At 42.2% G+C, this 26,502-nt stretch overlaps 3 protein-coding genes across 6 annotated transcripts; 1 reads left to right on the top strand and 2 right to left on the bottom strand.

Moving 5' to 3' along the window:
- The first annotated feature begins 647 nt into the window (after positions 1–647).
- On the top strand, positions 648–2,613 carry LOC139582966 (C-type lectin domain family 11 member A-like). The gene is made up of 4 exons (XM_071413495.1): positions 648–929; positions 1,189–1,288; positions 1,389–1,580; positions 1,700–2,613. Exons 1-4 carry the CDS (start codon positions 819–821, stop codon positions 2,098–2,100), a joined length of 804 nt encoding a protein of 267 aa, XP_071269596.1. The 5' UTR covers positions 648–818; the 3' UTR covers positions 2,101–2,613.
- selenol (selenoprotein L) lies at positions 2,152–8,632 on the bottom strand. 3 transcript variants are annotated; one of them, XM_071413492.1, is made up of 9 exons: positions 8,378–8,632; positions 7,932–8,010; positions 7,537–7,590; positions 7,374–7,419; positions 7,130–7,257; positions 5,716–5,830; positions 5,092–5,214; positions 4,815–4,952; positions 2,152–3,063 (listed from the first exon to the last, which is right to left on the bottom strand). In XM_071413492.1, exons 1-9 carry the CDS (start codon positions 8,481–8,483, stop codon positions 2,929–2,931), a joined length of 924 nt encoding a protein of 307 aa, XP_071269593.1. In that variant the 5' UTR covers positions 8,484–8,632; the 3' UTR covers positions 2,152–2,928. The 3 variants fall into 3 exon arrangements, with proteins under 3 accessions (XP_071269593.1, XP_071269594.1, XP_071269595.1); XM_071413493.1 differs by having other exon boundaries at positions 7,130–7,254; XM_071413494.1 differs by lacking the exon at positions 2,152–3,063 and adding an exon at positions 3,070–4,524.
- Positions 8,633–8,788: 156 nt separating this feature from the next.
- Positions 8,789–26,474, bottom strand: LOC139582963 (tetratricopeptide repeat protein 13-like). 2 transcript variants are annotated; one of them, XM_071413488.1, is made up of 23 exons: positions 26,309–26,474; positions 23,283–23,377; positions 23,103–23,178; positions 22,950–23,020; positions 21,932–21,997; positions 21,597–21,689; positions 21,146–21,262; positions 20,930–21,040; positions 20,734–20,816; positions 20,464–20,605; positions 19,475–19,649; positions 18,651–18,807; positions 18,320–18,450; positions 17,891–18,023; positions 17,632–17,724; positions 17,411–17,494; positions 15,859–15,943; positions 14,244–14,353; positions 12,724–12,859; positions 12,238–12,317; positions 11,993–12,071; positions 11,744–11,823; positions 8,789–9,926 (listed from the first exon to the last, which is right to left on the bottom strand). In XM_071413488.1, exons 1-23 carry the CDS (start codon positions 26,472–26,474, stop codon positions 9,812–9,814), a joined length of 2,478 nt encoding a protein of 825 aa, XP_071269589.1. In that variant the 3' UTR covers positions 8,789–9,811. The 2 variants fall into 2 exon arrangements, with proteins under 2 accessions (XP_071269589.1, XP_071269590.1); XM_071413489.1 differs by having other exon boundaries at positions 14,244–14,350.
- Positions 26,475–26,502: the final 28 nt, after the last annotated feature.

Genomic DNA, 26,502 nt, shown 5'->3' with positions numbered 1-26,502 from the left:
TTTTTAGACACAGTGACAATATCAGTCCACCATGTGGCAGCAGAAAACTTGTGGGTTCAGTTGAGAAAATCTCTAAATCCACAAATAGAGAACGAACTGTGAACTATCAATTATTGCAAAGGGCAAACGTTTCAACAGAACTTCCCTTGCCCTGATGAAATCGAGATGTAAAACCAGCAAAGCATCAGACCTATAGGTACTTTATATCTCTGTTGGTCAAGTTCCTCCAATCAGAAGTATATACTGTCAAAGACATGCATACGGAGGATACTGCAAATCCTATTTTTGTATTGTACTGAGTTATTCTCTCACAGCAATCTGAACATTTCAGTTAAGCCACACACCCAGCCCTTTCAGTGTCTGGCTGTAGCCACATGCTAGTAGACCTAGCTAGCTCATATCCAAGTCCTGGGGCCTGTGGAATGTAAACTGATTTGTGTGGCATTTTAACTGGCGTTCCTCATGTCTGCCATGGCTTCAGCAAATACATTGACTCTCATTTTCCCTGCAATTTAATCACCACAACCCTGCCTCTATGATTTATTTCCATTGGCAAAGCCTCGCAGGTTAGCCCTAATAAGACCATTAAATGTGGACTGTAGGAACATGTGTGCCACCAAAGGTCCTTCTCTGTAAAAGTACACTTAATACAAAGTGTGGAAGTGGGAGGTGATAGGAAAAACAAAGAGATTTCCTGTTGTTGGGGTGGTGCGCTCAGGACAAGTCAGAATGACAGAGTGTGGAGGGAGTGAGATTGAAAAAGTGAGGGCAGGACAGAGGAGGGATACTGAGGAAAAACAACGTTATTACAGAGGAAAATGGGAATAGCAGCTGTCCTAGTCACCGTCGTGTGTATGTGTTCACTCAGCTTGAGTGCTCCGGACGGCGACACCAAAGTTGGAGGTCCTGTCGATGCAACACCAACTGAGGTGAGTATTCACTTGCACATTTTGAGCTAAGACATCAAATCAGTTGAGGTACAGCAGCACCCTGCACATGAACACAAATAGAGTACTGTAACATCTTCATGATATTGTCATAATTACATGGAAACCCCTAGACTGGTTTTATGTACTTTTAACTCGTGTCCTTTTGTGGAATAAGTATAACAGCCCCACCATTATAAAGACAATCATCAAAGGAGCAGGAGTATCGATTCCACGGTTTACTCTTAACGGTTTCCTTCAGATTCCAGAGACTCAGGGGAAACAGGCAAGAGGAGATGTACCGGAGGAGCCAGAGCCAACCAGTCCTGTCTCAGACTTTGACAACACATACAACTATATTTGTACGTCTGCACAAAATCATCAAAAGTATATGCTACACACTGTACAAATTATTGCTGAGTTGTCAGACATTAACATCTTGTGAGGTCTTCTCTTACACAGTGTCCAGGCTGTCAGCGATGGATCAGGCCATCCACAGGCTGAATGTGGGCCACTATACACTGGACGTGAAGGTGACCCAGCTGGTGGACAGAGTGTCCCAGCTGGATGGCACCATTGGGGAGGTACAGGACACCATGCAACAGATATCCCTCCTCACCAAGGAGAACCGCAAAGAGATTGGCCGCTTGGAGGGTATGTCTTCACATACCTCCCTTTTCCTCTGTTTAGTTCAAATGTTTTACAATGGAATACTGAAAAACAATGACAAAATCATGAAAAAGGAAAGGTGAAATGTTTCCTCCACTTCCTAGGATGTCAGAAGGGCCGGCGGGTGGGATATAAGTGCTATCTGATCTACCGCACATATGAGACGTACCCAGGTGCAGCTCAGAAGTGCATGGAGCGGGGCGGCAGGATGGCCATGCCTCAGGACAGGAAGGAGCAGGAAGCCCTGGCAGACTACGTCAAGGCTTTCTTCCAGCCAGGGAACTGGCCTGTGTGGCTGGGCATCAATGACCTGCGCTCTGAGGGACTCTACCTGTTTGAGGACAACACACGAGTCACCTACTTCCAGTGGCGCAAGCACTTCCTCTCCAGCCAGCCGGACGGAGGCAAGCGGGAGAACTGTGTGGCCATGGCGTCAGATGATGGGGATTGGTGGGACAACTATTGTGACAGGAACATGTATTACCTCTGTGAGTTTGATGCCTGATCCTTTTTCTTTAAAAGTATCAGAAATTTCAGAAAAACAAATCCAGCCAGGCTTGACGACAACTTTGAGTGGATAGTCTATCGTGAGTAGTTATGCATCTTATATATTTCATGTAAAATCTTTTTAAAGCAATAGGGATCTACAAAGAAAATGTTAGTTTACTAGCTGATGGTGCTATTGTTGAATAATAATCCACAACACATTTAACATACTGTTCACAATATACTGTACACAAGTTAGACAGATGGTGCTCATATTAGTCCACACTGAAAAAAGAAACATACGGAACTCATTACTCACAGTAAGCTAAGCCAGTCTCTTTGGCTGAATACTTTGGATCGAAGACTCACACAATTGTTTTTATTATCAATATATTTATTAAAGGTATCATGATTAAAAGTATACCATTTATTACTGTACTTTTTCACAGTTAGTGTAAACCCAAGAACAGCATAGTTCTAGTACAAATATTGTGCAATAAAATATTTGAAAAGGCTCCTTTTTTTCACATGATCAAGATCTGGATTATTTTTACTCAGTTAATGATTATTCTTAAAAATCATAATTAAGTTCTGAATTAATTTAAATAAAATGTCAGTAAACATTAGAATCTACAATCTTAGAATTCAGTCAGGAATAATAGCAATAGCACAGCACTGATCCCTCAGCAGGAAGGGAGGTTGTCATTGACTTGTGAGTTGCCATCAGACACTGCTCTTCATGAGGTCATGAGTGTGATCAGTGTCTTCATCCACATAAGCCAAGGTGGTGCGCTTCCTCTGAGGGGTCAATGCCATGTCTACTCAGATGGAGTGAGTCACTACTACATTAGAAGCTGGTAGGACGGCCAACAGATGAGATGGTAGCCACCATCTGTGCTACTTCAGGCCTGTCCATTGGATTCTTGCAGGGATGAGAGAAGAGCACTGTCCCGCCTTCATCCAGGACAAAGTCCCCGCCCATCTGAAATCATATCAAAAACTGAGTTAGAATGAGGACATGGATTATACAAACCTATCCCAAAATAATTGGGCATTGTATGGATACTTTTCTAAAAGGAAAGAGGAAATATTTTGTGTGTTTAATGTATAGCTACTGTAGGTCGTATCTTAAGTAGGATTAAATATGTTCAGTTAGATATCTGAATTAGAGGTCGACCGATTAATCGGAATGGGCGATTAATTAGGGCCGATTTCAAGTTTTCATAACAATCGGAAATCGGTAATTTTGCATGCCGATTTTGCCGAATTTTATTTCATGTATTTTTATTTTTACACCTTTATTTAACTAGGCAAGTCAGTTAAGAACACATTCTTATTTTCAATGACGGCCTAGGAACGGTGGGTTAACTGCCTTGTTCAGGGGCAGAACGACAGATTTTTACCTTGTCAGCTCAGGGATTCAATCTTGCAACCTTACGGTTAACTAGTCCAACGCTCTAACCACCTGCCTCACGAGGAGCCTGCCTGTTACGCGAATGCAGTAAGAAGCCAAGGTAAATTGCTAGCTAGCATTAAACTTATCTTATAAAAAACAATCAATCAATCAATCATAACCACTAGTTATAACTACACATGGTTGATGATATTACTAGTTTATCTAGCGTGTCCTGCGTTGCATATAATCGATGCAGTGCGCATTCGCGAAAAAGGACTGTCGTTGCTCCAACGTGTACCTAACCATAAACATCAATGCCTTTCTTAAAATCAATTATGACATAACATTGAAGGTTGTGCAATGCAACAGGAATATTTAGACTGATGGATGCCACCCGTTAGATAAAATACGGAACGGTTCCGTATTTCACTGAAAGAATAAATGTTTTGTTTTCGAGATGATAGTTTCCGGATTCGACCATATTAATGACCTAAGGCTCGTATTTGTGAGTTATTATGTTATAATTAAGTCTATGATTTGATAGAGCAGTCTGACTGAGCGATGGTGGGCACCAGCAGGCTCGTAAGCATTCATTCAAACAGCACTTTCGTGCGTTTTGCCAGCAGCTCTGCTGTTTATGAATTCAAGCTTATCAACTCCTGAGATTAGGCTGGTGTAACCGATGTGAAATGGCTAGCTAGTTAGCGGGGTGCACGCTAATAGCGTTTCAAACGTCACTCGCTCTGAGACTTGGAGTAGTTGTTCCCCTTGCTCGGCATGGGTAACGCTGCTTCGAGGGTGGCTGTTGTCGATGTGTTCCTGGTTCGAGCCAAGGTAGGAGCGAGGAGAGGGACTGAAGCTATACTGTTACACTGTCAATACTAAAGTGCCTATAAGAACATCCAATAGTCAAAGGTATATGAAATACAAATGGTAGAGAGAAATAGTCCTATAATTCCTATAATAACTACAACCTAAAACTTCTTACCTGGGAATATTGAAGACTCATGTTAAAAGGAACCACCAGCTTTCATATGTTCTCATGTTCTGAGCAAGGAACTTAAACGTTAGCTTTCTTACATGGCACATATTGCACTTTTACTTTCTTCTCCAACACTTTGTTTTTGCATTATTTAAACCAAATTGAACATGTTTCATTATTTATTTGAGGCTAAATTGATTTTATTGATGTATTATATTAAGTTAAAATAAGTGTTCATTCAGTATTGTTGTAATTGTCATTATTACAAATACATTTTAAAAATCGTCCGATTAATCGGTATCGACTTTTTTTGTCCTCCAATAAATCGGTATCGGTGTTGAAAAATCTGAAATACCTGATAGAAGTCTTCCAGGAAACGTGGTGGGATGTCAGGAAACTCTTGGCCTAACACAACATACTCTGCATATTGAAGCAAGGAGTCGAAATTCATCACATTTGAATAGGAAGATCCCAGGCCAAATGCCTTGTAAATCTGAAACAGAGAATATGTATCCAGTTGTCTAAACATTGGCATAATACTGAGTACATAAAAGCTTTACATTCAGCTACCAGAGGTCAATAGGTCATGATCAACCCTGAGTGACCTTCTATAGTGGCAGCACACCTCTTACCTTCCTCTCTGGGTCAAGCAGCATGTCGTACTTGCAGCCCGTCTGATCTAGCCAAATCTGAGCACCTTCCCGACAGCCAAAAGAGACCACCAGTACCCGAGCTGACTGAGAATCTAGAAGTCCCTGAAAATGAAGGATTGGCATTTGAAAGAATGTCTGTGTTTCCAGTGCTCTTGTGCAAATCATTTTATGTACTCAAGTACTCGCTTGTTAGCATATAAAATGGGTCTGAAATGCAAAATAAGTTTGTGCTATGCTTTACACAACTGAAAACTAAATGTAAAATGTTTTCACTGCATTTTACATACTCCACAAACAATAATCATCTTAGAGATTGACATTTTGTCAGTGCTTATCAATTCAACCTGCTAAATAGTTGCATTTCTACATTGAGTACTTGTATTTGATTATTAAAAATCAAATACAAACCTTGAATCGAGTAGTCAAAAATATTTGAGTACTCGTGCCCATCCCTACTGAAGATACATAGTACAATAGGGGCACTGACACTAGGCTGCTAGAGGACGTTACAAGTTAAGGGCACTGAAAGATGGTAGGTGATGTTACATGAAGTCAGAAGCACTGAGAGATGATAGGAGATACGCTCCTCTCAGATTGACTGACCTGTTGGGTCGCAAGCTCAGCCACGTGCTCGCGTCACGGTAGTCATCCAAAGTGTCGGATCAGGACCAGCAGCAGATTCTCCCCTTTCCCAAAGTACAGTCCCAGAGTCACATTCCTGCACAACACAACAACATAGGGTCTGTTTGGGTAATTTCTGTCTAAATAGCAGACACGATTTTCTCTGTAACTTTCTCCTAGTTCTTCGGAGATTTTTTTAATTTTTTTAAATACACTTCACAAAAATATAAACGCAACATGTAAAGTGTTGTCCCCGTGCTTCATGAGCTGAAATAAAATATCCCCAAAAAATGTCATACGCACATAAAGCTCATTTCTCTTATTTCTTGTTTACATCCCTGTTAGTGGGCATTTCTCCTTCACCAAGATAATCCATCTACCTGACAGGTGTGGCATATCAAGCAGCGTATTAAACAGCATGATCATTACACAGGTGCACATTGTGCTGAGGACAATAAAAGGCCACTAAAAATGTGCAGTTTTGTCACACAACACAATGCCATAGTCTCATGTTTCGAGGGATCGTGAAATTGGCATGCTAACTGCAGGAATGTCCACCAGAGCTGTTGCCAGAGAATTGAATGATCATTTCTCTACCATAAGTCGAGGTGACTTGTCATTTTAGAGAATTTGGCAGTACGTCTAACCAACCTCACAACCGCAGACCATGTGTATGGTGTTGTGTGGGCGAGCAGTTTGCTGATGTCACGTTGTGAACAGAGTGCCCCATGGTGTTGGTGGGGTTATGGTATGGGCAGGCATAAGCTATGGACAATGAACACAATTGCATTTTATCAATGGCAATTTGAATACACAGAGATACCGTAACGAGATCCTGAGGCCCAGTGTCGGGCCATTTATCCGCCACCATCACCTCATGTTTCAGTAAAATGCACAGCCCTGTGTCGTAAGGATCTGTACACAATTCCTGGAAGCTGAAAATGTCTCAGTTCTTCCATGGTCTGCATACTCACCAGACACCCATTGAGCACGTTTGGGATGCTCTGGATCGTGTACAACAACGTGTTCCAGTTCCCACCAATATCCAGCAACTTCGCACAGCCAGGCATTTAAGAGGAGTGAGATAACATTCCACAGGCCACAATCAACAGCCTGATCAACTCTATGCGAAGGAGATTTGTCATGCTGCATGAAGCAAATGGTGGTCACACCAGATACTGACTGGTTCTGATCCATGCCCCTATCCTTTTTAAAGTTATCTGTGACCAATAGATGCATATCTGTACTCCCATTCATGTGAAATCCATAGATTAGGGCGTAATTCATTAATTTAAATTGACTGATTTCCTTATTTGAACTGTAATTCAGTAAAACCTTTGAAATTATTGCATGTTGCGTTTATATTATTGTTCAGTATCTATCTATGCTGACTCACTCTCCACTCCTGGCATCTGTGAGGGGTGTATCAGCACTCAGATTCTGTGAAGTTGGTCCTCCTGTGAGCCGTTTGTCACTTGTCTTCAGCTCAGTGTCTATGCGGTCCAGAAAGGCATCCCATTCCTCCTTCAGGAGCAAAAGCACACACACACACACACACACACCCTCATCTCTCAAGTCTTTCCAAGGGTACACCTCAACCACAGGTAACAATGGACCATTGTGCAGACTGGAAGACTAACCTCCAACTGCAGGAGCTCCTCTACTTGCTCTTGCACCTTGGCATGGCTGGTGAAATATTGGGAGAGAGAGGTGTCTGTCAAAGAGAGGTGTCAGTTTCATCTAAAATAACATTTGTTTGCAGATTTGAGGTCACACAGTTTGATACTTGATCTTCAAACTCACTGATAAGACTTCTTCCACAGGTCTTCAGCATCGATCCTCTTCTTCACACCAATACTAACAAATGTTAACAAAATGATTCAGCAGAATTGAACCAAAATGACCCCAACCCTCAGTATGTCAGCAAAACAAATGAGGAAAAGAAAATAAAGTAGGCCGAACGTCTCTAAAATGCACCCACCTGTTGTAGAAGTTGGTACCACAACGTCTCTAAAATGCACCCACCTGTTGTAGAAGTTGGTACCACAACGTCTCTAAAATGCACCCACCTGTTGTAGAAGTTGGTACCACAACGTCTCTAAAATGCACCCACCTGTTGTAGAAGTTGGTACCACAACGTCTCTAAAATGCACCCACCTGTTGTAGAGGTTGGCATCACATCTCTAAAATGCACCCACCTGTTGTAGAAGTTGGCAGCACAAGTCATTAGTCCAAATAAAGTTGTAATTTTATTTGGGACAAAATCTTCAATGGAACCTGAGGAATGACAAAGTAACAATGTAGCCAGCCGATTGTGAAAATGTCAGTGTTGGCAAATGCATGACAGGGCTTAGTTCCCTATTGTTCAATTATTAATCCCCAACACACTCTCCTACTTAAAAGAACATGCCCTGTAGGCTACATGTAATGTATCAGATGATTTCAGGGGGATAAAAAAAAAAAAAATGATGGTAGCAGAATTCACTCTAGTGCTTACAGACACCACACTGTCAATATTAATAGCTATTTATAGTCTGCTGCTCTTGGCTCACTTTACAATTTTGCGTAGGTTACATGTGACAGTTAGCTAGGTAATGGAACAAGATAGCTACAGAAATACTGGTAGTAACGTTATATACTGTACCTGCTGCTTCTTGCTTGCCATTTTCAAGTAGGATTCTTCCCATAGTATTCAAGGCTTTTAAACCATAAATAAGAGTATCCTCTGCCTCACTGATATCTTCAGCCATGTTCAGACCCGGTCAGGCACCTTCAGCAGAGCAGAATCACTAGTGTTTAACTGCTACTGTGCAGCAAGCAAGCAAACCATATCCTTGCTTATCGAACACCACATGACTTGGCTAAGGGATGGTGGTTTACAGTATTTAGGAGCACTTGTGCGACATCTGCTGACCTGAATCATGAAGTACAAGTAAGGTGTGTTGGAAAGGTTTAGCAAGCTCATTAATTAAACATCTTTGTGGGTGATGTGGCATAACTGTAAATAAACATATAATTATCACCTCTGGTTGACTTGAAATAAGAAACAAACCACTCATTTGTCAACCAATTGTATTGAACATACCAATTCCCCAAAATCTCCAGATGTCATTCCTTCAAGTTTAAAACTTCAAGATGGGACATATTGCTCGCTTAAAAATCCACATTTGAGCTTTAATAAACATAGCCAATTCACCCAGTGCTAAAATAAAATTTAAAAAATCCCAGCAATTCAGCACAATCATTGATATGGAAACATTATAACAGTAGTTCTGCCAAAAAAAGTCAATTAAGCAGTTTTCTCTGTTGTTGGATGTGATCTTCTGGAGCTCATTCAATAAGGACCCATGCAAGCAATGCATATTCTATCCTGTCATTAACAGTAAAAGGGTAAGTGGGGAACATAAACTGAAAACCAAAGCTTGTCCTGACATGAGGTTCTTCAGAGCAATTGAACAAAATCCCCAAAATGTATCCCTGAACGTTTGTTCTAATGTTGTGTCTATAAGACCATGGTCAAATTATTTACAAACATTTTACAGAAAAAAGAAAAGCAACAATGAAAATCACAGATGTCTCAAAATAAACCCAAAACAAGTTGGACACAACCTGAAACCAACCCTTCCTCGTGCCCTTTTTGGGTCAAGTTAAAAACAATTCCAGAAAATGGCAATGGCACAGAGTAACACTGTCCAATATCAACAAGACTAAATAAAAAGATTGCTTCACTTTTCTAAATGTTCAAGTATCCCAAGTGGAACTGCATAGCCCTGAAGTTAAGTTAAGTTAACATCTTTCTCTGCTTATAAACTGAATAGCTGCGAGGGTTGTTAAAAACAGAATTGTGCCAATCACGATCGAGAGATTACCTCATTCAAATTAATGTAATTAATTACATTTCGTAGCTTTTACATACTAGACCCTAGGGTTTTGCTGGTATTGCATACATAGGGCCATACCTGAACAACATGTAGTTGCTCTGAATCATGTTTAGACAGACGTTGTGCTTTGGGGGTTGAGCTTGGCCAGAGACTATGAGCAGACAGACAGGCCCTTGTTCTCATCAGAAGAAGTGGTGTTAGGACTTCTTTGGACAGTGCGATGTGGAGTCCGTGTTGAGGACCTCAATCATGGTTCTAGTCGTTGGGAAGGTTCCTGCTACTGACGGAAGACTCTGGTACCACACTGGTAGGCTAAGAAAATAAATATAAAAAAATAAATATATACACACAGTACCAGTCAAAAGTTTGGACACACCTACTCATTCCAGCGTTTTTCTTCATTTTTACTATTTTCTACATTGCAGAATAATAGTGAAGACTATGAAATAACACATATGGAATCATGTAGTAAGCAAAATCCAAATATATTTGAAATTCTTCAAAGTAGCCATCCTTTGCCTTGACAGCTTTGCATTTTCTCAACCAGCTTCATGAGGTAGTTAGCAGGAATGCATTTCAATTAACAGGTGGGCCTTGTTAAAAGTTCATTTGTGAAATGTATTTCCTTCTTAATGTGTTTGAGCCAATCAGTTGTGTTGTGACAAGGTAGGGGTGGTATATAGAAGACAGCCCTATTTGGTAAAATACCAAGTCCATATTATGGCAAGAACAGCTCAAATAAGCAAAGAGAACAGTACATTACGTTAAGACATGAAGGTCAGTCAATCCGGAACATTTCAAGAACTTTGAAAGTTTCTTCAAGTACAGATGCAAAAACCATGAAGCGCTATGATGAAACTGGCTCTCATGAGGACCGCCACAGGAAAGGAAGACCCAGGGTTACCTCTGCTGCAGAGGATCAGTTCATTAGAGTTACCAGCATCAGAAATTGCAGCTCAAATAAATGCGTCACAGAGTTCAAGTAACAGACACATCTCAACATCAACTGTCCTCAACTGAGGAGACTGTGTGAATCAGGCCTTCATGGTCAAATTACTGCAAAAAAAACACTACTAAAGGACACCAATAATAAGAGGAGACTTGCTTGGGCCAAGAAACACGAGCAATGGACTGGTGGAAATCTGCCCTTTGGTCTGATGAGTCCAAATTTGAGATTTCTGGTTCCAACCGTTGTGTCTTTGAGATGCAGAGTAGCTGAACGGATGATTTCCGCATGTGTGGTTCTCACCGTGAAGCATGGAGGTGGTGGTGTGATGGTGCTTTGCTGGTGACACGGTCAGTGATTTATTTAGAATTCAAGGCACACTTAACCAGCATGGCAACCACAGCGATACGCCATCCCATCTGGTTTGAGCTTAGTGGGACTATCATTTGTTTTTCAACAGGACAACAAGCTGTGTAAGGGCTATTTGACCAAGAAGGAGAGAGATGGAGTGCTGCATCAGATTTTTATTTATTTAACTAGGCAAGTCAGTTAAGAACAAATTCCTATTTACAATGAAGGCCTACCGACAGCCCTACCGGGGAACTGCCTTGTTCAGGGGCAGAACAGATTTTTTTTTTTTACCTTGGCAGCTCGGGGATTCGATCCAGCAACCTTTCGGTTACTGGCCCAATGCTCTAACCACCTGCCGCCCCCAGATGACCTGGCCTCCACAATCCCCCAACCTCAACCCAATTGAGATTGTTTGGGATGAGTTGGACCGCGGAGTGAAGGAAAAGCAGCCAACAAGTGCTCAACATATGTGGGAACTCCTTCAAGACCGTTGGAAAAGCATGCCTTATGAAGCTGGTTGAGAGAATGCCAAGAGAGTGCAAAGTTGTCATCAAGGGAAAGGGTGGCTACTTTGAAGAATCTAAAATATAACATACATTTTGATTTGTTTAACACCTTTTTGGTGACTACATGATTCCATATATGCTATTTCATAGTTTTGATGTCTTCACTATTATTCTACAATGTAGAAAATAGTAAAAATAAAGAAAATGAGTAAGTGTGTCCAAACTTTTGACTGGTACTGTATATGGTTATCAATACACATTGAAATAAATAATTGGCCAACTTATGTGTTTAAAGGTGATGCAAGTGGATATGCCGAGCTACTCACCTCTTTAAATTCATCCAGTTTTTTGCTGTTTTACTAAAGCTGTCAGGACTGTGTGTTGTCATGGCTTCAAAATCAACCAACTGGAGGAATTTAAAAAAAATCATAAACAAGGAAAATGCTTAAAAACAGGCTCATTGATAAATACATATAGTATACATGATTATGAATAACCCATTTTCCACCACTGGAAAATGTAATGTATTATAATGATGTGGTGTAAAGTAGAGCAAAACTATTCAGCAGTATTACCTTCCCTTTGGGGATTCTGCCTATCACCTCCTTCCCACTGGCCATCAGTGCTCCCATGACAACAGAGTATGCCACAACACTGTAAAGGGAAATGGGGACAAAATATAGAGAATTTAGACTGATTTCATAACTAAAAAAACCTTTCAAAGTAAAATCACAATTCAGACAGAACCAAACTGAAAACTGTGTCGTTACATCATGTCTTGATGGTTACAGCAGAAAATATGACTTGGATAACACCTTACCTAGACCCTCTGGAGAGGGGCATAAGATTACAGAAGTAGTAAACCAGCGAGAGAATTAAATTACACACTGCATCTGCATCCTGAAAGAGAGAAAACAAAACCAATTCATACTACAGGGTCCACTTAGAGGTAATATCATTATACAACCATGGGAAACTGATATTGATACTGTATGTGGGCCGTCATGATTAAGTCATATCTGAAGTTTGTTAAAATTCAGTTAACTTGCGAGGAATCTACTAAGTTTAATAAGGAACGGAATAATGAACAGGTTAGGTAGCCTCATGCAAAACTGTCCACTGTGGTAGAGAGTGAATCTATCAACACGACAAAAGGACAATTTTGGATTTACATCAGATAGTAGAGCAACATTATGGATCGAATTGTTGAGATGGCAATTCATTTCACAACTGGAAGCCAACACTGACAGTCAGACAAAAGAAAAGAGGGAATGGAAAACAAGTGATCGAGAGAGAGAGAGCATACCCCAAGTTCAGTGGACAGCATGAGAGCCTTGCCCTTGGCAGTCAGGTCTTTGTAGATGGACTCAATCTCAGACTGGTACTGCTGAGTGCGCTCCTCTGTGGTCTGGGTCTCCACTGAGAACAGCATGTTGCCCACTCTAAGGTCACACAAATACACACCGTCTGAACAAACAATGTGGTGTGTAACATGGTCTGTACAACCGCCGTGGTACTGTACATCGACATTCATCAAGGGACAGACAACAAGGTGCACTTTAGTGAAAGCTACAGGGTTAGAGCTGAGGAGAAGCTGAATCATAGTATTTCAAGACTTTCATTTCAAAATGTCTTAGAAAGTTTGAGCTGAATGACAAAGAATTCATATCGGTTCAAATGATTTAAATAGGCAAGTCAGTAAAGAACAAAAAATGTATTTACAATGACGGCCTACACCGTAGGGGCTAGGCTGTTTATATTTCATTTCTCAAACGAAACCATTTATTTTTGGGATAATATTCCACACTTGAGGAATCCTATACAATATGTTTCTCACTGCAGCTCTTGCCTCTTGCAGTTTCTGGTGTTTTTGTTCTGCAACCCCAAATGGACTGATTGTCTGGTTCCGGGGCTTTTGGGAAAGTTAGATTTTATTTCCCTGTTCAACATGGTTTTAGCAAGGAAAGGATTAGTTTTTTCTACAACATAATGTAACTGGAATGCAATGTCAACAAACAGACCTAGAACATTTGTTAAAAGTTCCCTGACAGAAACATCTGAGCTGTGAATTCAAATGAACAAACCTGTGCTTCAATGAATAACATTTAACTGCCAAAATAAAGGAAACACCAACAAAGCGTCTACATAGGGCATTGGGCCACCACGAGCCGGTGAACAGCTTCACAGCACCTTAGCATAGACTCTACAAGTGTCTGGAACTCTATTGGAAGGATGCGACACCATTCTTCCACAAGGAATTCCATAATTTGGTGTTTTGTTGATGGTGGTGGAAAACGCAGTCTCAGGCGTCACTCCAGAATCTCCCATTAGTGTTCAATTGGGTTGAGATCTGGTGACTGAAACGGCCATGGATTATGGTTTCCATCATTTACATGCTTGTCTAACCATTCAGCGACCACTCGTGCCCTGTGGATGGGGGCATTGTCATCCTATGGGGGCATAGTCATGGTAGCCAAAATAAATGGCCTGACAAGCATTTTTATACATGACCCTAATCATGTTAATTGCTTAATTAACTCAGGAACCACAGCTGTGTGGAACCACCGGCTTTCAATATACTTTGTATCCCTCATTTACTCAAATGTTTCCATTATGTTGGCAGTTACATGTATTTAACTGCTTTCAACTAACCCAAGTTGCAATACCAAACCCTGCCATTTTTTGAACATTAAATGATGTACCATGATGGGGAAAATTCTCAAATTTCCATTTGATTGGAAAATCTTAGGTAAACCACTAATGGAGGTAGACTATAATGTCAAGAGCTCAGTTCTTTACTCATGTATTAGAACCAAATAAACTGACCTGTCTCCCGTTATGGTGATTGTGAAGCCGTCATATTCTTTGCCAGGGTCTTTTAGACTGGGCACCTTGGAGTTAACTGTGAAGCCATCTCTTGTTTTACTGTTAAACTGCTTCAGGATAGAAAGGCAAAACAGCAGCATAGACATTCTATCAGCGTTGAAACACATGCCAAGTTGACCTAGATCTCAACTCTGATGTACATGATATCACACACACACACACCACTCAGTAGTTCCTAGATGCTATTCCCATGAATACATCAGGCCTCAAACCGAAAACACTATCATACGAATTTGAGGAGTCAATATTTTCTTATCAGGGTGTTGTTCCAGGGCTCGACATTCAAGTAAATTTGCCAGTGGCTCACCAGGACAGCGCCAACTGAAAACTACTGACGCAAATGAAAAAAAATACTGTCCAGAGTCAAGATCTGACAGGAAAGTGAATGATGCTCCCATAATTTCAATAGCAAGTGATTTTAGATTTAATTTGCAGGCTAAGCAAGTAGCCGTATACACAGTTCATACTGGCAAGCCAAATTCAAGGACCTACATTTTACATTTCATTGTTGTTAGTCTATAGATCCCAGCCCCACCCCCAACAAAAACCACATTATACAAAATAAGTATGCATTACCACTTGATGAATAATGCATTTTTAATATCCCTACCCAATGGAATTATACATTGACATTCACATTATGTTTACATTCTAAAATATGTAAAAATAATGTGGGCATTGACTGACTAAATACAGCATGCCCCAATAAATTATCCTGACACAAACACACTAATAAAGTCTGTCCGTGTGGTAGCTTTACTTGGTCTCGCCATTTGAGAAGAGTTATTGAGGGGTTATTGTATCATGTTTTAAAACGAGAAAGCGATATAAAAACTAGTACCCTTTGTAATTGAACGCTTTGTATGGAAAACCAAGTTGTCGCCAACATTTGACGTTGTCTCTCTTGCTCATAATGCTCGGCTTTACCTTAACAAAAGGCAACAGACTAGCGCAACACCCGTCAATTGAAACAAACAAAAGCGGCAACATCTCTCTTAAAAACCGATCAAAAATGAAATCACGGAATAAGTATATTGCTATTGGAGCAGCAGAACCTCTAAAACGGCAATAACATCAAGGACTTTTAAAGGTCCAAATAGCCTTGAGGAAATGTCTGATTTTCATGGTCGGATATTCAATGATGCCTGCATTGTGCATCGCAAATATTCAACCAAGACTTTGAACTTCAAAAATCTTGCCTTAGCGTTTACTGGTGAGCTAGATATAACTTGGAACATCTTTCCTACCCCTACTGTATCACTGTCGGTCTTTGGTGAGCTGCTCCACCAAACAACCAGCTGTTTGAGAGCTGCGCACTCTCTCTGCCTGACAAATTATCTAGGCTGTGCGTGTGCAACGTGCATGTGATAAATAATCAACAAACTAACAGCTTCGGGAATTTAGTTGTTTGAATCAATTATATAGCTTAGATTAAAAATAGCATTATTACAACAACAGAAATCACTAGCCCAAGCGGGCCACTGACGGGTATTATCGACAGGCCCGGAGGGTTTCCTAAACCTCCCCTGTATGTCTAACCCTGTGTTCTTATTACCTTCATTATGGGGATAAGGTCTTCCACCGTGTTCACATTTTCCAGTGCTTGTCTGACTTCCAGTAGGCCTCTTGGGTTGTATGCCCTGAGGACAACGCATCAGTAAGTCAACATACAGTGCATTTGGAAAGTATTCAGACCCTTTCCCTTTTTCCACATTTTGTTAAATTACAGCCTTATTCTAAAATGGATTATATTATTCCCCCCCATAAATCTACACACAATACCCCATAATGACAAAGCGAAAAACAGGTTTCGAAATGTTTGCCAAAAAAAAAAATAGGAAAAAAAAGGAACAAATACCTTATTTACATAAGTATTCAGACCCTTTGCTATGAGACTCAAAATTGAGTTCAGGTGCATCCTGCTGCCATTGATCATCCTTGAGATGTTTCTACAACTTGACTGGAGTCCACCTGTCGTAAATTCAATTGACACGATTTGGAAAGGCACACACCTGTCTGCTTAAGGTCCCACAGTTGACAGCGCATGTTATTGCAAAAACCAAGCCACAAGGCCAAAGAATTGACTGTAGTGCACTGAGACTGGATTGTGTCGATGCACAGATCTGGGGATGGGTACCAAACTATTTCTGCAGCATTGAAGGTCCCCAAGAACAAAGTGGCGTCCATCATTCTTAAATAGAATACCTTTGTAACCACCAAGACTCTTCCTAGAGCTGGCACCTGGCCAAACTGAGCAATCGGGGGAGAAGGGCCTTGATCAGGGAGGTGACCAAGAACCTGATGGTCACTCTGACAGAGCTCCAGAGTTCCTTTGTGGAGATGGGCGATCCTTCCAGAAGGACAACCATCTCTGCGGCACTACACCAATCAGGCCTTAATAGTAGAGTGGCTATACGGAAGCCACACCTCAGTAAAAGGAGTTTGGGACTCCCGCTGGGAGTTTGCCAAAAGGCAACTAAAGAACTTTCAGACCATGAGAAACAAAATTATCTGGTCTGATGAAAACAAGATTGAACTCTTTGGCCTGAATGCCAAGCGTCACGTCTGGAGGAAACCTGGCACCATCCCTGCGGACCCCAAGCACACAGCCAAGACAATGCAGGAGTGGCTTCGGGACAAGTCTCTGAATGTCCTTGAGAGGCCCAGCCAGAGCCCGGACTTGAACCCAATCGATCATCTCTGGAGATACATGAAAATATCTGTGCAGCAACGCTCTCCATCCAACCTGACAGAGCTTGAGAGGATCTGCAGAGAATAATGGGAGAAACCACCCAAATACAGGTGTTCCAAGCTTGCAGTGTCATACCAAAGAAGACTTGCGGCTGTAATCGCTGGCAAAGGTGCTTCAATAAAGTACTGAGTAAAGGGTCTGTATACGTTTATTTTGTATACATTTGCTTTGTCATTATGGGGTTTTGTGTGTAGATTGATGAGGAAAACAATTTAATCAATTTCAGAATAAGGCTGTAACGTAACTAAATGTGGAAAAAGTCAAGGGGTCTGAATACTTTCCGAATGCACTGTATATCACCATGTAGAAAATATTTCTCTAATAAACAATCTGTATTTTCTTTAAAAAGGCACACCTGTGGTAAACCAATATTCTGTCTTTGATGAAATTGAGTATGTTTTCAAAGTAGGCCAAGTATCTTATGTTGATGATTTGTCCTCTGTGGAAACAAACAAAACAGGTAAACCACATAATCAAAAGGATTATCTAAAAATACAACTTGACTCAACAGTTGTGTGTCAGATTTACACAGCGACTATCTTTGAGACGATTTGATGTCATTTTCCTTTAGGTTACCTGATGAGGTTGATATGGTTATTGAACCCTCGGCTGAGACTTCTGGCAGGCATCTGGTCCAGCCACAGAACAGGCTGGTCTGGATCAGCGATCCTTCACAGGGACAGAATACCACAATGACTTGAAACATGTACCAAACCTCAGACTGACAATACAGAAACAGTAGACAGGGTGGTAATTGATACTGCAGATGCCCATTGTGGTAATAACATTTTGTTTAAAAAAGTGACTATAAAACAATCTCACACCCAAGCCTCACCTCCTCCATTTGACGGCAATATCGAACATGTCTCTCCACTGCATCTGCCTGGTTTTGCCGTTGACTCGCACCTTTGAATTGCTCCAGGTGCGCTGCATAGCCTGCATGACCTCCAGGGTTGCTAGGCCCATGGCTATTGAGTTGAAACACAGCACACATTCAATTTCAGAACTTGGAAATATACTGTTATGGAGCTACTGGATTAAAGCCATAGGATGGGGTGAGACAATATGTATTCGAGAAAGACCAACATGTACAATAGTTTGTTATCTTGAAATGAGTTCCAGCATGCACATTGTTTTTAACAAAGGACATGTTGTTCAGGGCTAATAGTCACATTGAAACTGACAAAATTACTTCATCTGATTTCAGCCAAGAATGTACAACAGATTTGAGGCTGAACTCAAATGTGCTCAGTATCTCACCCACCTCTGTGTATTCTGCGATTGGGAAGAAATCCTGGTGTGTCGTATTGCATAAGGGCACCAAGGTGATCAGCAGCGCAAATGAGCTTCTGAACTTCAGTGTTGTAGCTTTCAAAGTTCTGAGGTAGAACATCCCTACAACGGCAAGGCACAAAACAAGATCAGTTGGGCAGGTTACAAATGGGTTGAATAGCACAAACACTCAGTAGGTCAAAGTCATCTACTATAAATGAGCCTGCTCCATTACCCATCAGTTAGCCTATACTACTATTATACCTGACAGAAAATACTGAACTATGTTCAGTCAGCAGCAGGTTCTATCCCTTTAAACTCACTTAATATGAGGCTGCAGTCCTGGCTGCTCCTCATAGTCCTCTATAAGGAAAGGAAGGTGTTTTGCCCAGTGGTTTTTGAAGTTTCCTGGAAGATCCTGATCAACATTATATTCTGCCACAGGTTTGTCGAGATGTGAGTGCAAGTAGCGAGAGTATTCTGTGGGGGGAAATGACATGAGGAAAATTCTAACCATTTCTTCATAGGCAAGAAATGATCAAAGACACAACATTCCGCTTCAGGTTGAAATTTTAGTTCAGAGGTCACTATAGCTGACTAAACTCCTCGGTGAAGGAAGTTTCTGATGAACTCCACCAATGGAGTGGAGCAGAGACCAGGCTTTGTGGAATTCAGCTTAGACTACATCGACTCACAAGGTCAATACTTACATTTCAATTATGAAATGCTTACCTTGTACCCATGTTTGTCCTCCGTAGTTGCGTGCCTACCTTCGTTTGCTGAAATCCACACTTTTTCAATAAACAATCAAATACAACCGCCGACTGTTTGCTCATTGCTGTTGCTCTAAAATGGCAACTCAGTGCACATGCGGCCATTGAATCTCAACAAGGAAACAGTCGGTGGTTGTATTTGATTAACGTTTACAGAAAAAGTATGAATTTCAGCAAAGAAAGGCACGCAACTACAGAGGACAAACATAGGTACATAGTAAGATTTTCATTTTTTTTTTTTTAAGAATTGACCTTGGGTGAATCGATTTTAGCTGAATTCCAGAAAGCCTGGTCTCTTCTCCACTCTGTTGGTTCATCAGAAACTTCCTTCACTGTGGTGTTTAGTCAGCTAAGGTCACTAATGCTACGCTCACCTCGGAGGTATTTCACTTTGAGATATTCCGAGCTTGCCTTCTGGCCCAGCAGAGGGTCATTCAACATGACTTTAGTCTGAGCCTTGATTCCTTCATAGAACTGCCCCATGGACACGTGGCTCAGACCCTTCATGTACTGACATACCTCGTTGTAGGGCTCCAACTGTAGACACCTCTGAAAAACACAACACGGAAGTGTTACACATCAAGTCCAATGACACACATAGGTGTAAGAATTAAAAAAACGGAGGGAGGGAACCTCAAATTCATACATGCATAACTCTGACTCAAAGTGGATGTCACTGCAGTCACTTAACCTTTCGGTGTTGACTGTGTGAACAGCCTGAGGCTAACAGCTCTAGCACGGTGAGTCATGACCCCACCAAAACACATTCTCCACAGGCAGCCTAGGAAGCACATGACACGGTCATGTAAGGTGATGTGTTGGGGGAGGTAACAGTAACCATCATAGTAACGCGTGAGGCCTACTGAGTCGCCACAGCGGGGCTGCTGATGGGACAGTATGCAAATAAGCAGGGCGTTTACACTGCCAAATGCTATCTTGGGGACAGAGAGAGGATATGGAATGATGACGACAGTCAAAGTGTGGCCTACGTGACACGAGTCTGATCAGGGGTACGGCACTGCTGCTCGTTAGACTGCGATGCCATCAACCGCCTGATGCCACAGTGAAAACAAAGCATTAGCAGAAACGCTTGTAACGGCTGGATTGATGTTATAAAGGGAGTGGGACAAGTATTGATCCGAGGGGGTTCTCTCTAGACAGCATGCTTAGAAAAACTGATGCAAATGAGAATCATTTGAATGGCAGGCCAGCCCCATCCTAGCCAGTACTATTGCACATACAGCGCACAGTAAAGCAGTCTGTTATCATAAGAGGGTAGACGCAGAATAACTAGTTCAGCTGTACTGTAATTGGTAGACTGATATCGTGTCCGGAGAAAGAAGCTGTGCGACACGTCCATTACCTTGAAGTTGCCGACTGCCTCCTGGAGACTGCCGTGGTGGTACAGCATCATGCCTCTCAGCTGCAGAGACTGGATGTGGTTCTGGTTGAGCATCAGGGCTTTCTGGAAGCTCTCCATAGCTGCCTCAAAGTCTCCAAGCTCCCTACAGACAGGACACAGGGATCACTCACTGCATTGGCCCATGAGTACTAAGGCCCTGTCCTTTTCCTGACCACGATGTGAACAGACCAGGTTGAAACCAAAGCAGGTCATAGAGCCTCCCCAATGTACCTGTAGGCCTGTCCGAGACTTTTGTACGCATCTATGAAGTCAGATTTTAATTTCAGGGCCTCCTTGAATGTTTCAATGGCTTCCTGAATGGGGGGACAAGATTGTGTCGTAAACATGCAGTGATTTAACCAAAAACGGGTTACACTGGCAGTACTCAAAGTTGAGCAACTATGGTTTTCTACAAAAATGTCTATACCTTTAGCATTCCTCTGTGGAAGAATGTTAGACCTTTGTATAGCATGGCAATGGGCTGGTTTTTCTTCAGATCCAAAGACTGTTGAAAATCCTCCATAGCTGCCACATAATCCTATTCGGGGAAAAACAAAATCAGAAAACCAACTATGGAAACTTTATATATATCAACACCAGCAATCAGAGGCCCCATATACAGATCATGGTTTGTCAGTCTGACCTCGGCGATAAAGAGCAGAGTTCCTCTGTGTCTGTAGAGGCGGGCGGAGGGCTGGAGCTGGATGGCTTTGGAGAGATCACTCAGAGCCTCACTGATCCTTCCAAGCGGAGAAAGGATCTGCAAGTATATTATTCAAGTAAAACTTGACACACATGAAATCCAAATGGTCTAATGGTCTAGTAACTAGACTACTTCAAGGCATAGCATTAATACAACAGTAGTTGCCTCCCGTGTAAGATTTTTTTTTTTTTAAGCCTGCTTGAGAGAATAATACCACCCTCACTCATTTGTAACCATTTTGCATGGGGTGACACAGAAACTTGCTCCATTTTAAAACAGACATGCAATTCAAGCATGATAGTAAACACCAATGAAAACCAATACCCTAACAGGTATAACACAAACAGTGGGTTGACCCATGAAGCATTAACAGGCCTAACATTATCCTCACCTCTGCCCGCTGTTCGTATACCTCAGGGCGGTTGGGCTCCAGAGTGATGACTCGGCTCAACTCGAACAGCGCCAAGTCTGCATTCTTGATGTCCTTCCATAGAAGGAGAAAAGAAGAGACAGTGTGACCCCTATTGGACACACCAGGACAAAAAAAAGAAAAAGGCCACTCGCAGCCTTCATCAATCACATCCACTGACAAGCACATATGCTAACTGCTGAGCATTGCAGATTAGATTTTTATTTATGATGTGTCATACTGAAAACATTTGCTGTGAATAAAACTGCTGGTATCAACATTCTGTGAACTAGTATCATGCCGCTGTGATCACTTACCTGCAGACTCTTTTTCCCGTATGCTATCCCTCTCCCGTAGATGGCACTGACTACCTCTGGATCCCCCTAGTAGAGGACAACACACACTGATATGTCCTCCATTGCAAACCGCACAACATATTCAAAGCAGGGAGAAACGAGGGGAAGTATTGTAACGTAAACAACGCAACAGTAAACATGTCGTCCCCCACGAATGATGCAATTAGTGGCAACAATTCAAAGCAGACTACACTGACAGTAACAAAACATGTGCCCGTTATAGTGCCATGAATGTTCTCGTCGATATGAATGTTCTTGCATATGTTGTGTCTTGACAGTGTTTGCAACATGTGTACCAAATGTTGTTACAGTATGATTATCTGTGACTGATTTATATGCATTTATGTGCCAGACCACGCCCACGTGAATGTTCATTGGTCAATGTTATTTTAGGTACTAGTCTGGAAAATATTGCATTGAGAGAACTTTGTCCTTAGATGCCACATAACAAGTTTTGTGCGGATTGGTCATTCTTTGCTAGGAGAGTACTGTTTTAAGTGTTTAAAAAATTCAAAATGGTGGAAAAGCCATCATGGCGGGACTTATGGGTCCCTGAGGCGCATTTGTTCCTTGTGAGGAGAGGGACCTACGTACTGAATTTCATGACTTTAGCTCAAACGGGGTGAGGGGCGTGACCTTTCAAAGTTTGCATTTTCAATCGCTTGTTATAGCGCCACCATATGGCCAATCAGTGTAATTTAGTAAATGCAGGATCTCTACGGCAAGACGCATCATTCACCCAAGTTTAGTCAAAATCGCGCCAGCGCTGTCAGAGTTTGAGTGTGACGAACGGAGACAAATCGACAGTCCCCTCCACGATTTAATCGTGGGGGACGATGAAGTCTGTACGTCTGTCTCTCTACTATTAATATATTTATCTAAACAAAAAAGATGCATTATTCCAACTGTCAAGAAGGCCAGACCAAGACATGTATAAAGATGAGTGTTGTAATTCATGCATCTATGAATGTTAACCAACCTGTAGTAACAAGGAGAAGTGTTTGATGGCTTCATCGTACAGGCCATTGCCAATAAGAACATATCCTATAGCTGCAATGAAATGAATAATGAGAGTCAAGCAATGTATAGCTAACACTCCACAAACCAAACTCTTTCAGGAATAACTTCTTACCAAGCTCCTCATTTGTGTTGTGGTTGTCCACTGCAAAAGGGAATCGCTTCTGCTCTATGAACAACTTGGCTTGTCTCTGTTTGAATGAAGACAACGGTAGTTACTCCACTACAATGAGTCAGTCAAACAGAAATGCCCAGGCAAAAGCACTGAGATCTCAGTGAATTTGGTGCATCTCACCAGGATTTTCTCTGCGTTGAGAGAGAAGACAGACTCGCATGGTGGGTTGCTTCCTTCCTCACAGTCTGGGTCCTCCAACTGTAGAATAAAGGACTCTGTAGGGAAATATACAGCATCAGACAACAAAGCACCCAGACTGCTGCCAACTTGGTCATTATGGTGACACACACACACAAACTCAGGAAAAAAAGGAAACGTCCCTTTTTCAAGACCCTATCTTTCAAAGATAACTCATAAAAATCAAAATAACTTCACAGATCTTTATTGTAAAGGGTTTAAACACTGTTTCGCATTCTTGTTCAATGAACGATAAACAATTAATGAACATGTACCTGTGGAACAGTTGTTAAGACACTAACAGCTTACAGACGGTTGGCAATTAAGGTCACAGTTAAGAAAACTTAGGACACTAAAAAGAGGCCTTTCTACGGACTCTGAAAACACCAAAAGAAAGATGCCCAGGGTCCCTGCTCATCTGCGTGAACGTGCCTTAGGAATGCTGCAAGGAGGCATGAGGACTGCAGATGTGGCCAGGGCAATAAATTGCAATGTCCGTACTGTGAGACACCTAAGACAGAGCTACAGGGAGACAGGACGGACAGCTGATCGTCTTCGCAGTGGCAGACCACGTGTAATAACCCCTGCACAGGATCGGTACATCTGAACATCACATCTGCGGGACATATACATGATGGCAACAATAACTGCCCGAGTTACACCAAGAACGCACAATTCCTCCATCAGTGCTCAGACTGTCCACAATAGGCTGAGAGGCTGGACTGAGGGCTTGTAGGCCTCTTGTAAGGCAGGTCCTCACCAGACATCACAGGCAACAACGTCACCTATGGGAACAAACCCACCGTCGCTGAACCAGACAGGACTGGCAAAAAGTGCTCTTCACTGACGAGTCGTGGTTTTGTCTCACCAGGGGTGATAGTCGTATTCGCGTTGCATTGCCAGTGATGCCTGGTGAGAACCTGCCTTTACAACAGGCCTACAAGCCCCCAGTCAAGCCTCTCTCAGCCTATCGCGGACAGTCTGAGCACTGATCTGATGTTCAGATGTACCGATCCTGTGCAGGTGTTGTTACACGTGGTCTGCCACTGCGAGGACGATCAGCTGTCCGTCCTGTCTCCCTATAGCGCTGTCTTAGGCGTCTCACAGTATGGACATTGCAATTTATTGCCCTGGCCACATCTGCAGTCCTCATGCCTCCTTGTTGCATGCCTAAGGCACGTTCATGCAGATGAGCAGGGACCCTGGGCATCTTTCTTTTGGTGTTTTTCAGAGTCAGTAGAAAGTCCTCTTTAGTGTCCTAAGTTTTCATAACTGTGACCTTAATTGCCTACCGTCTGTAAGATGTTAGTGTCTTAACGACCGTTCCACAGGTGCATGTTCATTAATTGTTTATGGTTCACTGAACAAGCATGGGAAACAGTGTTTAAACCCTTTACAATGAAGATCTGTGAAGTTATTTGGATTTTACAAATTATCTTTGAAAGACAGGGTCCTGAAAAAGTGACGTTTCTTATTTTTGCTGACTGTGTGTGTCTGTGTGTGTGTCTGTGTGTGTGTCTGTGTCTGTGTGTGTGTATAAAAACACACACACACACTAGTTTATTAGGTACAGCCATCTATTAGTGGGTCGGACCCCCTTTTGCCTCTAAAACAGACTGCATGGAAATGTTGCTCAATTGGTATCAAGCGACCTAACGTTTGCCAGGAAACATTCCCCACACAATTACACCACCAGCACTAGCCTGTACCGTTGACACCAGGCAGAATGGGGCCATGGACTCATGCTGCTTAGGCCAAATCCTGACTCCATCAGCATGACGCAACAAGAACCGGGATTCGTCGGACCAGAGCATATGTTTTTCCATTCCTCATTTGTCCAATGTTGGTGATCGCCCAGGAGCTGCTTCTTCTTGTTTTTAGCTGATAGGAGTGGAACCCGGTGTGGTCGTCTACTGCAATAGCCCAAACGTGACAAGGACCAACGAGTTGTGCGTTCCGAGATGCCGATTTTCACACCACTGTCGTACTGTTATTTGCCTGTTTGTGGCCCGCCTGTTAGCTTGCTCCAATCTTGGCCATTCTCCTTCAACGAGCCGTTTTCACCCACAGGACTGCCACCAGCTGAATGTTTTTTGTTTGTCGCACCATTTTTGGTAAACTCTAGACACTGTCATGTGTGTCGTCCGTTTCTGAGATACTGGAACCAGGGCACCTGGCACCGATGATCATACCATGCTCAAAGTCACTTAAGTCACTCGTTCTGCCCAGTCTAACGTTGAATCAAACAGTAACTCAATGCCTCGATGCCTGCTTTATATAGCAAGCCATGGCCACGTGACACTGTAGGAGCGAACCATTTTTGTGAACAGGGTGGTGTACCCAATAAACTGGCCCTGAGTGTATAAGGATCAAACATTGGCAGGATTCAAGGCTTCTACCTGCAATGAAGGGACTGCTCATCAAATACTAATCCTGTATTGTTGATTTGAGTCATAAAAGCCTAAACAAGTTGTGACACTTCAGTGGGAAACCCATAGGATGATCTCATTCATTCAGCTGGATGTTTTTTTATTAATTTGCAAATCAATTTGATTTTCTTTCGCTACAATGCACATTCCAATACATAACCTGTTCCAGCAAGACAATGAATGAGTCAGCGCGAGCTTTGAGGTGCGCTCTGGGTTACGTTCACGCTCAGGAAAGGCGTGTACTTGCTGGCATCGTGTTAAAAACTTAGATACATAAGGATATCATAGCACTGCATTATTCGGGGAAACTGGGGACCTTGTCGAAATACTTTCTGTTAGTCTTGAAAGATTAGTTGCGGGGTCTGATTCCACCCTGACCTTTACAATCAAATCCTAACCTCTACGAGAGAACGAGTTCTCTCTCGCTTACTATGTAACTTCCTGTCAACGGGTGCGGAAGAATAGGTTTGGTTAGTTTAGCTAGCTGCCTACACAGCGAGTTACGAGGACGTGGCAAAACTGTGTTAAAAGACCGCTTACCGCAATCCGTTGTGTATTCCTCCCACTCTGACGGAGAGCTGCAACCATGTTTGTGCAGTTCGCTATTGAAGAAAGTGAGTGTAGAGAGGTATTCCGTGGAAAATATAGCACGGGATAAGTACAGAAGTGAGAGAGCTACCACAACAACACTACCAGCAGGTGCCATGTTGTGTTTGATGTGTAGGTGAGGAGCG

Source organism: Salvelinus alpinus, chromosome 8 (assembly GCF_045679555.1).
Source record: "Salvelinus alpinus chromosome 8, SLU_Salpinus.1, whole genome shotgun sequence".
In the NCBI taxonomy this organism is placed as follows: Eukaryota; Metazoa; Chordata; class Actinopteri; order Salmoniformes; family Salmonidae; genus Salvelinus; species Salvelinus alpinus.
The sequence above is the reverse complement of the archived record's forward strand: the minus strand, read 5'-3'. Positions and strand labels throughout refer to the sequence as shown.

Bases quoted from the DNA above. Each gene is read 5' to 3' on its own strand.
- LOC139582966 (XM_071413495.1), top strand. From the start codon at position 819: ATGGGAATAGCAGCTGTCCTAGTCACCGTCGTGTGTATGTGTTCACTC. The intron at 930-1,188 runs GTGAGTATTCAC...GGTTTCCTTCAG, and splicing joins TCGATGCAACACCAACTGAG to ATTCCAGAGACTCAGGGGAA. The intron at 1,289-1,388 runs GTACGTCTGCAC...TCTCTTACACAG, and splicing joins CAACACATACAACTATATTT to TGTCCAGGCTGTCAGCGATG.
- LOC139582963 (XM_071413488.1), bottom strand. From the start codon at position 26,474: ATGGCACCTGCTGGTAGTGTTGTTGTGGTAGCTCTCTCACTTCTGTAC. The intron at 20,817-20,929 runs GTATAGACATTT...CCCCCCATTCAG, and splicing joins TCCACAGAGGAATGCTAAAG to GAAGCCATTGAAACATTCAA. The intron at 17,495-17,631 runs GTAACCTAAAGG...TTGTTTCCACAG, and splicing joins AACCATATCAACCTCATCAG to AGGACAAATCATCAACATAA.